Source organism: Hyaena hyaena, unplaced genomic scaffold (assembly GCF_003009895.1).
Source record: "Hyaena hyaena isolate Hyena2069 unplaced genomic scaffold, ASM300989v1 scaffold_591, whole genome shotgun sequence".
Taxonomy (NCBI): domain Eukaryota; kingdom Metazoa; phylum Chordata; class Mammalia; order Carnivora; family Hyaenidae; genus Hyaena; species Hyaena hyaena.
In genome coordinates, this window is record NW_024081224.1 from 1,183,539 (window position 1) to 1,195,952 (window position 12,414).

At 47.1% G+C, this 12,414-nt stretch overlaps 1 protein-coding gene across 2 annotated transcripts in view; it reads left to right on the forward strand.

Moving 5' to 3' along the window:
• Positions 1–12,260, forward strand: part of EXOC6B (exocyst complex component 6B) — a 604,485-nt gene extending 592,225 nt beyond the window's left edge. Inside the window, exons 21-23 of one of the 2 annotated variants that reach the window (XM_039256882.1) lie at positions 4,695–4,807; positions 5,877–5,888; positions 8,858–12,260. In XM_039256882.1, coding sequence (XP_039112813.1) covers positions 4,695–4,807; positions 5,877–5,888; positions 8,858–8,984 — 252 coding nt within the window. In that variant the 3' untranslated portion in view covers positions 8,985–12,260. The remainder of the gene's footprint in view (positions 1–4,694; positions 4,808–5,876; positions 5,889–8,857) is intronic. The other variant, XM_039256883.1, reaches the window with a different exon arrangement.
• The last annotated feature ends 154 nt before the right edge of the window (positions 12,261–12,414 follow it).

Consider the following 12,414-nt stretch of genomic DNA (forward strand, 5'->3'; position numbering starts at 1 on the left):
ATGAATAGTGTATACCTCCAGATGTGATCCCCTGAGGAGGAGTACACAGCATCACTTAGACCATATTCTGACCAGAAATTTGGGTCTTGAATCTTACTGTAAGAAAGCACCAGAAAACACCGAGTAGGGAAAAGGAGGCAGGGGACTATATTCTTCAAAAATGTCAATATGAAAAAGGCTGTGGGAATAATCCAGATTAAAGGAGACTAACCAGACAACTGAATATAATACCTAATCCTAAACTGTATGGTATAGTGGAGCAAAAAAACAAAAACAAAAGTCTGTACAATATATTATTGGATCGATTTATAAAATTAGAAGACAGTAGTAATATGAAATTTACTGCAGTTGAAAACTACTGTGATTCTGTAAGAGGATATCCCTAACACTTAGGAACGCTGAAACACTGGGGAGAAAGGGCCATGGTACATGCAGTTTACTGTCAAGAGACTCGGAAAAGAAATATCGTGTGTGCCCAAGTGTGTAAAGAGAGAAAGGGCATTCAAAAGCTGGAGCATATGGGGTGAAATGTTGGTAATGGAGAGATCTGGGTGGAAGGTATTTGATGTTCTTTCTACTATGCTTATTCCTGCAACTTTGTGATAAGTTTGAAATTATTTCCTAATGAAAAATTGTACAAATTAAAAAGAATGGGATCATTAGTGATGACTGAATGTTCTGCCATCCCCGAAAGAGATTTCACTGAGATCTCACAAGGCTGGAAGGGCCCGGTTCACCTTTGAAAGTCAGTCTGGAATCAAAGGGCTGTACTGCCAATAGGCCTGCTGGGTCTCTTGGCCTCTTATTCTTTTTTGTTTGTTTATTTCTGAGAGAGAGCAAGAGAGAATGCCAGTGGGGGACGGGCAGAGAGAGGGAGACACACAATCCGAAGCAGGCTCCAGGCTCTGAGCTGTCAGCACAGACATCGACGCGGGGCTCAAACCCATGAACCACGAGATTATGACTTGAGCCAAAGTCAGACGCTTAACTGACTGAGCCACCCAGGCGCCCCTCTTGGCCTCTTGTTCTAACACTTCCATGGAATCCAGCGGAACTGTGCCCCATGCAGCCAACTTGGTTAGGTACGCCCCAGACTCCAGTCTGTCCATCTCTCAGAGGAGGCCATAGACCTGGGCACCAGCCCCCTAACGGACTGTGGAGAGCAACACAGACCCAGAGTATGATCGACAGCTCATACTGGTTGAGTTTAATAGAGTTGTGTAGCTTTCATGCCCAGAGCGGGATAAATTAAGTAGCTTGTCATCCCAGAGCTTTTAGGCTCAGTACTGGCATTGAGAGACTTTGGAAGGAAGATGAAAATAGAAAACTGTAGAGCTGAATCATGAACCACCCTCCCCACCCCACTGAGGTTTGCCCAGGCATCCTCAGCCAGAAAGACATGGCATTCTGTGCAGTAAATCAGAAAATACTGATAACATTAATTCCATTACAGAAATAAGGAATTCATTAACAGAGAAGGTAGTTTTGTTAAATGCACATATGTATACGAGTCTGAAAATACCTAAAATACTTTTAAGAAACCAGGTTTTCAAAATTTTCCAGTCTACCTTGTTATTCATTCACTTTTTTATATTAGTTCCCTGGTGTTCAAACAGTAACGGGCTCCCCAAGGTCTTTTACATTTTTCCGAGAAGAAATTTTAATTAAGAGAATGCTATCTTTTTTCATAATAGTTTTCCCTGAGATTTAGGGGGGAAGCATAATTGTATTTTAAAGCACATTACTGGGGGACTATAGAAGAATGTCTACCGCACTCCTAGGAGCAGGTAAAGAGGAACTCTCTTGCATGGTCCCTGGGCACTATAGGACAGAAATAGCACAGTTAGAGTAGCAAGTCAGGGAAAATTCTCTTCTAAAGCAGAGCTCTGTGAGGCCTTGGGGCAGTGAAAGGAAGTGGTAGAAGCCCTTTTACTTGCCAACTAAAATAGGCCTGACCTGAAAGGGGCCTGAGAGGGCCCTTTGGGGCCAGGCCAGCCTAGGCCAGACTCACTGACTTGTCTGCTCATCTCTGTCCCCATCTCCTCTCATCTTTCATATCCCTTTCTTGGCTGAGGGTGTAGGGGTTTTCCTCAGTTTTAGGCTTGGGACTTCAGCCAATTCCTGACCTGCCTAAGGAAGTTTATAACAACTATTCTAAAAGAATGGATGGAAGAGGAGGCCTGGCCACCAGGGCCTGTTTGCCCAGCTGCACTGTGAAGACAGACAGGGAAGGAAGGTGTGCCTGGAGCCCAGGCTCTGGCATTGGATTTGACTCTAGGCCTCTCTTGTCTTTGCTCTGCACAGAGAGACAGCCACCCCCTTGTCTCCATCATCAGTTAACCTCTCGGAAAGGGAGAAGTAGGGACATGCCCTGAGTCCAAAGGCCTTTACATGAACCTCATTGCTGGAGAGACTGCTTAGAGGGCCATCCTTCTGTGCAGCAGTGTGAGAACAGGACTTTATCCCCTCTAGAAGCTTAGAGAGGGGAGCCAACTGTTTCCCTTTCGTCACTCCTACCTTTGAAAGGAATGATTCCTTTTTTGGCTTTACTAAGTTACAGTTTTTAAATATTTGCTAGGGTGATAACCTGAGGCTAAATCTGGCTGGGAAGGAAAGCCTTCAACAAATTTCATGTAAGCTTCTCTAAGTCAGAATCTCTCCCAGACTCAGAACTCAGTTTACCCTAAGAGTGCTCTCATTGTCTTCTTACACACATCTAGTTCTTGGCACTTGTAACTCCTTGGCACTCCACTTGAACGCTCCCGACCCCAGTGCCAGATTCTGTGTCCTCAATCTTGGACTAAGCCTGTTTTTTCAGTCCTGACCTATCGTGGCCCTGGGTTCTGTCTGCTCAGCCACTATCCACATAGATGTAACATGGATTGCCTCACATAATGCTGCGTGATCCACTTATACCTTGGTTCAGTGTTTCTGTGTTGTCTCTGTGTCCTGTTTACACACTATAGGCATGTGTGTATATGTCTGTGTCTGTAAAGGAAAAACTCCTGTTTTTTGCTTTCTATGTAGGGAAAACCCCAGTTCTTTCCTAGTGTGTTTCTCCTCTGAGTCTCCTTTACTATTCACACAAAACACTTCATTTCTGACACTTCTGGTCACAAATGCGTGGTTTGTCTCCATATCAAGCAATTCGCTGCAACACCAGCTGGGTGCCCTACAATTTTACTCAATTCTAACACTGTCTACCCACAGACAGCATCAAATCCCACAAGTTAAAGGCTCGGTTCCTCAAGACACTCCCCACAATTCAGACACCAGCCACCTGGTTGTCAACGTGGGCTTCTAACCAACCGCTGTAGAGGGCTGCTTCCCTTGACCCCCACCTTGGGTTCGTTGAATTTACTGGAGTGGCTCCCAGAACTTACTACATCACAGGTATCTTAGAAAAGGCTATAACTTAGGGACACCCAGGTGGAAGAGGTGTGGTATGCTATGATATAGTTATAGGGAAAAGGGTGTGAAGGAACTTCCATGCTCTCGGCGTACCACCCTCCCCAGATCTCCACATGTTCACCAACCTGGAAGCTCTCCCAAACCCTGTACTTTTGGGATTTTATGGAAAGTTCATCACATAGACATGATATATCATTAACTCTGTTCTTAGCCTTTCTCCCTTCTTAAGAGAGTGACTGGTGGGGTGGGAAATTCCAAGCTTCTAATCATGGCATGATCTTTCTAGTGACCAGCCCTTATCCAGGAAGCCCCCCCAGGGTCACCTCATTAGAACAAAAGACACTCCTATCACCCAGGAAATTACATGGGTTTCAGGAGATCTGTGTCAAGAACAGAGGTCAAAGGCCAATATTGGGACAAGAGATGCCCATAGTGTTCTTATCATTTAGGAAATTACAAAGGGTTCAGGAGCTCTATACCAGTAACCAGGGCCAGAGACCAACATATATTTTCTATTATCTCACAGTGTCAACTGAGTAACTTGGGCAAAACTAGTGCAGGAAGTCATGAAACTGGTTATTGAACCCACACCTTTTTAGCCTCAAAGCTTATACAATTGCATATGTGGCCCTCTAAGCAGTCTCTCAAGCAATGAGATTCATGTGGAACCTTTTTTCTTCATTGTTGAGTTCTGAGATCTTGCAATGGTACTTGACATGTGGAAAGCAATTGTTAAGTATTTATTAAATTAATAAGTGGATGGTTGTTATGATAGCCTTCTGGAGTTTTTTGTTTTTGCTAAGTTTATTTATTTTGAGAGAGTGAGAGAGAACACAAATGGGAGACGGGCAGAGAGAGAGAATTCCACGTAGACTCTGCACTGTCAGCATAAAGCCTGATGCAGGGCTCAGTTTTACAAACCATGAGATCATGACCTGAGCTGAAATCAAGAGCCAGATGCTTACCCGACTGAACCACCCGGGTGCCCCGATAGTCTCGTGTTTTGATTCAGTCTCAGGCCTGCCTCTGAGAGCTAAGTGCTGGCATGTCATCTTAGCAACATTACAGCGCTTATAGTCGAGGCGACTCTGCCTTCCAATGATTACTCATTTATTTTCTTAGTTGCTTTACAGTCTTTATCCATGCTTTCTCTTACTGCATTTTTATTTTTATTTTCCAAGTCTACTGTTAGCTGGCAGTAAAGGGAAGGATGGTAGGGGTTGCTGAGATCCTGGTTTGTCTTGTCTGATTAATCCCTGGGGTGGGATTTGAATATTTTACAGCTTTTGGATCTCTTCATCCAGTGGGATTGGTCAACCTACCTTGCTGACTATGGTCAGCCCACCTGCAAGTACCTCCGGGTAAACCCAGTGACAGCTCTGACCCTGCTTGAGAAGTGAGTACCCAGTCCAGTGGTCTCTGTTGGGAGGTGGAAGTTGGTATTGGGGATAATTTTCTCTTTGCCAATACCTTCAAAAGACAGCAGAGAGGCCCTGTCCTTGAAGTTGCCGTAAGTGCTACTAGCAGTCCCCCATCCTTGTGTTTGGCAGGCTGGCCTTCTTGTAGCCTCTTTCATTCCTGAGCTCCCAACAAGTGAAGCCAAGTATAGGTCACGTGGACTCTGGCATTACCTTGGAGCTTAATGGGGCATCATCTCTTTAACTGGAGATGACAAGGGAAGAAAGAAAGATGCCTTGGCTTGCTCAGAGGCCGCCTGGGGAACAGAGGGAGACTGGCCCCAGTCATCTGGGCAGGACAGCCCATAGAAGACGGCTTCTCTGGTTTCTAGCAGAGAAGTTCTCAGAATTACTGAAACCTTCACCAGCAACCTCTCCCACTCCCTGCCAGACCGAGCCTTACTGTGCTGACTGTCCCAAGAAGGCTGTTTGGGAGAAGATGTGTCATTCTCGCTCTGGGCAGTCCCTGGCCGACAGAGGCCCTACCACTGAGACCGGGTTAGCCATCTCTGGAACATCCTGTGGCTAACCAGGATATCCCCCAGATGCTGGGATCTGCTCTGCAACCTGGTTCTGGCTTTTGCTAACATAGTTGAGAGCTGACTGGCCAGAGATCAAGCTCCAAGGAAAGGGGAAGCTTTTTCCTGTCATCACAGTCATTAACTCCCAGGGTCCTTGAAGCTTCTTAGAAGGGTACCCTGCATCTAAGGAGCATAACAAGTACCTATATGGCCATATGTGAACTTGGATACATGGATCAGCATCCGGGAGGTCAGAGTGGAGCCTTAAGCAGAAGAAAAGACTAAGGTGTATCCTCCCTACTGTGTGGGGTGATAGGAAGACAAGGGGAGGAGACGGAGAGTAGGCAAGAGCAGGATGCAGAGGAATGTGTTTGGAGCCAGGAAACTAAGAGCCCAGAGTGCAGCTTTCTCCAGACCAAGACCGACTGATGTTTCCATTTTAACTTTGTTTCCCATGATTCTCTCTCCCAATGACCTTCCTCCCTAGGATATCTAGAGAGTAAGTATATTATTCACTTGGGCCTTTTCCATCACTTTGAGGCAAGTCCTTCTGGTTTCCTCATTGACACTAATGACTACACTAAAATCCCTGCCCTGTGAGTTGTCCCCACCCTGACATACTAATCTACTAAACTAGCCCAGTGCCAACTGGCTGGCTGCCTCCTCGATCCTTGGTCCTCAGAGCGACCCTTGGCATGCCAATTCCTATGGGGCTGGAGGCCGCAGCAGGGATTTTGCCCCACTGGCGCCAGGTAGAGGGCTGTTCCCACTCAGCTTCCTGGCACACTCAGTACTCTTACTAGTGCAGGGCTGGAAACTCAGCCCTGACGGAGGAGCTCCTCAGCAGTCTGCCCCACCTCCTGGTGGTTGAAGCCCACAGCATTAAGATCCAGAGCCTATACCTCCCATGGAAAATTTTTTATTAGGGGCAAGGCTTAATCCCAGCTGAATTGGGGACATTTTGGCCTTTCATTTGGTGTTTAGATGTCATATTCACTATGTGTCCAAATGGGCTGTGGGATTCCCTTCCAGTTCCTTCTCTCAACAGTCCTATACTTGTCTGCTCCTGAGACTCTCTAGCTCTAAGAAGTATTGCCTCATCCACTTTCTGCAGATCAAGAGTCTAAAATCATCAGCCCCTCCGTAGCATTCTGGAGGCCTAACAGGAACAAAGCCTTGTGCTTAGCCTTAGCAGTCAGCAGGGTTTAAAAGCTTCCTTCCAAATCCAGTAAGGCCACAGGCCACCTCGATCACTAAAATCCCTATTTCCCAGCCTCATAGGAATCAGTCCCTTTCCCTGGCCCTTTCCTGCTTTCTGCACAGCCAGATATACCACCAGAGCTTGACAATCTCAGCTTTTCAACCTGGCACTTCTTGGCAGGGCAAGATATGAAAAGACCCAAAGACCTGCTGAGGACATTCAAGAAAGAGAAGAGACGCCTATGTCCTTGAGAGGTGGCCATTGCCAAAGTAGATCAGAATCCTGAGGAGGGTTCCCCTCTGGCTTTGGAGCATTCCAGGGCACAAACCAGCATGCCACTTGAGTTTATCTTTTGAGTAATCCCAACTCCAGGCCTTAATGGCCAAGAACTTCTAGCCTCTGAGGCTCAGGGGTCTTCTTCCTCCCTTTCTCCTATCTTATTATAAGAGCTTCCTATGGGAGCTGAAAGCCAACTCTGGTCCCCATCTCTGGGCAGCTTGGAGGAGTCCTGAAATTAATGATTACATAGGATGTTAAATTAAATATCCCATAGGGAGTGTTTTTTCATCCTTCTTTTTTACTTTTTTGTTTTGTGTTGTTTTCACTCAGATTTATAGCATATACGGCAAAAGAAAAGGAATCCTTCCCTGGGATGTAGAATCTAAATCCAGGCAGTTCCATAAATGTAATGGTATAATTAATGTGTAAGGGACCAAATACAGTACTCATCATAGCCCTGAGACCCATGTGCTTTCTTTTCAACCAATCTCCATCACCTCTCCTTCTTCCTCACCTCCAAGCACAGGCCTGCACATGTGGGTGGGTGTACCTTATACTCAGTGTTCTGAGTTTGCTCGAGCAGTTCCAGCCTTAAGGTGCTTAAGCTTAGATCTGTGAGAGAAGTCTCCATTCATTTGTGGCCATCAGTGTCAGCCAGAAGCACACAGCTTTGGTCCTCATCTCAACCTCCTGACCTCATTTATATGCCCTTGTGGGATCTCTGGCCTTTTAACCCACTGGCCCCAAATCTGCCCTCTGCACAAGGGCCACCCCACAGGAAAAAATGGGCCAGGATTGGTGATAGGCCAAAGGCCTTTGGAAGTTTACTTGGGGTTTGATTAGTAGGGTTGCCAGGTTCCTCCCCCTACTTCTTCTGACCTATCTCCCTGAAGCCTAGGGAGCTGTGAAGTCAGAGAGCTGGCCTAGCTCCTGGCAGGTGGTAATGAAGACCACCTATCTCTACTCTAAGGAGAAATTGCTCTAACACCAGAACTAGCTATGGGCTGGAGGTCCAGTGTGCAGAGACAGAGGCCAGAGTTAACAGTCAGATGGCAGAGGTTGTGGACTCTCTGCAGGGAATAGCAGATTTCTACCTTCTACCACAATGGCTTATTCAGACCTGGGCGTTTCTGTAAAACCACAGCTTGGCCTTGACTTTATCCGTGCTTCCTGGTTAGATCTATCCAGCCAACCACAGCTGTTGGCCAGACCTGCCCATGGTTTGTATGCCAGGACTATTCCATCTCTGGAGCTTTAGCAGGACCCAGTAATTGAAAGCCCTGCAAAGGCCAGAGGTCTGAGGATAAAGACAGACATGGAGTCCTTAGGGGCTTCTCTTGCCCTAAGTTCTGGTTCATTGAGTGAAAGGATGGCCCACCTGCTGTCCTCAGCACCACACACTTAGCCCCCTCACCACCTCTGGGTCCTTACTCTGAGACAAAAGAAAAGAGATCAGTCAAGCCCGTAGTTTTGTTAGGAATGGAATAGAGTGACCAGCATGTGAAGTTCAGAAATACACAGTGGCTTTTGGTTATTCATGCCCTCTTGGAATTACTAGTTGAGAGTACGTTTTTGCCCTGTCTTTCAAATACCAGCTTTAAGGCCCCAGCAGGATCTCATAGGCTTATGAGATGGTAAGTGGATCCTAGATATCCCGTAAGAGCCTGTGGAGCACCAGGGCTTTAGCATGCCTGAGATACCTATAACAGGTGCACGCCTGGAGATAGAAGGGACAGAAATAGGTAGGGTGGGTATAGATGACCAGGGAGTTGGCTCTTCCATAGCTGGCTTTTGACTTTTGATTCCAAAGGTGACCGAAGTTGGGAGGGCTATGGACAGCTTCCTGAACAGTAGGTAAGTATGGGCCTGACAGTGGAGATATTCTGCACTCTCTCAACTCTGGGTAGAGGTTAATATAACCTCCTGCCAGTTCTCTTTCTACCATTGTCTCCTCAAACACTTGGCTCTCTCTTTCCTTCTGTGTTTAGGATGAAGGACACCAGCCGCAAGAACAACATGTTTGCACAGTTTCGGAAAAATGAGCGAGACAAGCAGAAATTGATTGACACTGTGGCCAAGCAGCTCCGGGGACTCATCAGCAGCCACCACTCGTGAAGGCTGGCCTCAGGCCCACAGAGGCTGCTCCCTATAGCCCCGTGGTCTGGGACCCAGCCCAGGCTGGCCCTGCATTTGTGCATTCTTCTTCAAAGAGAGCAAATGTATTTTTTTAATAACCTATGTACAGTATTCGCATAACCTTTCCCTATAGTAAAAGAGGCACAAGAAAAAGCAAGTACATGAGATGTTGCTAGGCTGGGCTCAGAGGAAGTTATACTATACTGTCTATATTATCCTAGAGATGGTGATGTCCCCAGTCCCAGTATGATGAACCACCTTTCAGCGTGGCTCTCGAGCCTAGGTCTGGGGCTCAGAAATGACACTAACAAAATGGGTACTTGGCACTGAGAGGTAAGGTGAGTAGGCGAATGGGTAACAACGTATCCTGTTCACTCCAGGGTGCCCCAGTCACCACATAGGTGAGGTTGATTCTTCATGATGCAAAGGGACAACGTGGAAAACATTACCGTTTAGTGCATGGGAGACCAGCACACTGTTCTGGAAGTTAATATCTCCTCAGCCCACCCACTGTCACTGGCTGGGAAACAAGCATGGCATGTGGCCAGATGACAGCTTCACTTCAGTTCCCCAAGGATGGCAGTTTCTTTAGCCCAGATCTGACCCAGTCTTTTATTGATAAGACAGAGCTGAGTATACAGTGGTACTAATTGGACCCCATGACTAACTGCAGGTTGCTTCACACCAAGAGGAGTTTTATTAGCTCTTGAAAACCAGCGTGAATGGAATCAGAGCCTCCATCCATTCCCCGTTCTTCTCATTTTCTTCTTTCAGGGTCAGGGAACTCAGTTCAGAACACAGATCAACAGTTATTTGCATAGATATTCACGGAGACTTGGCCTCCTTCAGTAGGTGTCATTGAGAGAAGTCAGATTCCAGAAGCCTGGAAATGGCCCCTACTTCACTCTTAGGTAAAACCTGAAGATGACTTGGGAGTGTTCCTTGTGTTGTAAAACCAGCACCCTGGCCACCATCTTTAAAAGAAATATTATGAGCTCTACACACTGGGGCAGCTGCCACTGGACAGGATGCCTCTAGGGATAGGGACGCTGTCAGCATGAAGCAGACAGGGCCAAGCATGGCTAATAGTTGGTTGCCTCTGGCCCAGCTGTCCCTTACTAAGTCAAGTCCTAGATATGAAGCTCTTCTTATTCAAGCCTAAGCCTTCCATCCTCTCCTGAGAGCCCGAGAGCCATCTTTTGGCCTCCTCTGAGAAAGATTGTCTGTAATCCTATCCCATAAATGACTAGATAGCTCGGAGGCTGTGTCCGCTGTCCCAGATGGCCTTCCAACACGAGCCCTCACCTGCTGTGAGGTCAGTCAGAGGAACCTGGATGTTAAGACTCTTCCAGAAGATGCTACTGTGGCTACTGGCAAGAGTATACTTGTGCATCGCCAAACAATGACAAATAAGCCACACAGGCCTTTCCAGCTTGGATTAGTGGGTGGAGAGACTCATCAAGCAGAATTCTTCACTACCTTTGTCAGCTACTAAGTTGCTTCTGGGGAGGGCAGTACTTCCTATTTCATTCCCCACCCCCCAAGCCCCTGTATTCCATCACAACTTGAAAACCAAGGGGAAGAGATTTCACACACAGACAGGCAGGCTTCCTCAAAGATGGAGACATGAGGCTGCGTATAAGCCCTGAGAATCTTTCTGAAGCTCACCTTGAGACCTAGGTGGTTAGCCGAGGGTCAAGGTGAATGCTGCCACCCAGAATTTCAAAAGGCAAGGGATGGCAGGGGGCCATGGGAATGAGACCTCAGGTGCCATCTCCCAAGCCGTGGGCTTGATTGAAAAAGAACAAGAAATGATTAAACTAATCTAAAGTCCTATTGCTTACGAAAGGCCCCCCAATATACTCCTTTTATTAGTCCCCGGTTTGCAGCAAGATTCCTTCAGCTTTGAGTACTGAGACTTGGACATGGAATGGAGAGAATCTTAAGCATGTCATACTTTTTGTCTTTTTTGAGTCGTCACTGCTGGTCGGGTCTCAAACCTGTACCCTGGAGACTGCTATAGAGAAAAGACAAGCACGGCGGAAGAATGGGGGTGCCTCTGCACCTCGTACACGGAAGTTCCTCTAAAGAAAACACTCTCTCAAGCTCAAGACGCATTAGGGAGGACCCCTTGGTAGCTCTCCTCTTCCCTTTCAGTCCGCCTTCAGTCTTCTCTGCCGAAACCAGCATGCCGCTGCTAAGTTGTCTGTAGAGTCTTTTGGTGGGCAGGGGAAGGTCAGAAAACAGGGACCAGCAATGTCCAAGTTGTTTGAATTGGTGAAGTAAGACTTTTCAGTTTTGTCTCTAGGCCTCTAGCTGGGCCAGCCCTTGAGAGGACTTACACACGTGTGCCCATGCCCGTCAGAGTCCTAAGATCTGGCCTCAAATGCCCAGAGATAGACAGGTAGGTGTCCCAGTGGGCCTCAGCAGAGGGCAAGAATACGGGTGGCTAGAAGCCTCTCGGCCTTCTAGTTAATATGACCCTTGGCCAAGTTCTTGGAAAAACCGGGTCCATGTTCCTAGAGGGATGTTCTGGTTTGGGACTCTAGTGGGTTTCAGGAGTAGTGCAGGCAAGCTTGTATAGTTTTAACATTCATGGGACATTTCTTTGAGTGAACTGTAAATGAAGCTGTTGGGGGTGGGGAAGAACAGGACCCACAGATTGGAACCAGCAGAGTCCCTGCTGACAGAAGACATGTCCAACGTCCGGGGAGTGCTCCCCAGTGTATCCGATGCACACGAGGCCTAACGGTCCCTCAGGCCTCAAAGCCAGCCTAGCTTCAGCGCGCACTTGGCAAGTGCTTATGCAACAAGCCCCAGACCCAGAGCCCTTTATCCCCAAGATTGGCAGTGGCCATGACCTTCCTCATAAAACCTCTCAACACTCCCTGGGGCCTGCTACAGAAATCCCCCTACCTTAGCCTCCCTTCTCCCGGACTCTCCTCCTGGCTGCTTCAGCTGCCTTTTTTTTTTCTCTTTGCCTGTGTCCGCAGTTACTTTTCACTGATGTGTTGGAAATGGCCTTTTTATTTTGCACAAATAGTTGCACATTTACGGAGGAAATTTAGGAGAGTCCATTTTTAACTCTAAAGGGAACTCGTTTCTTTAAAACTCGCTAGTAAAGCTACGGATGCGGATGGGCCTCGTGGTGAGTGGGAGCCTCCTGTGTGGAAAGAGCATGTTTATTCCTCCTGTACATTCTCCTCTCTTAACTGCTATTAAACAAGAGAGTCTATGTACCTGTTTAAAAAGCCACGGTGTCGTCTCATGGTTTGTTTTTGGGTTTTTTGGGGTTTATTTTTGTTTTTGTTTTTGTTTTGCTCTTCTGCCCCTTTCACACAGTGCAGCTCTGGTTGGTGATCTGGATGGCAGCCATTGCACCCCCTCAACGGGACTGAGGACTAGAGTG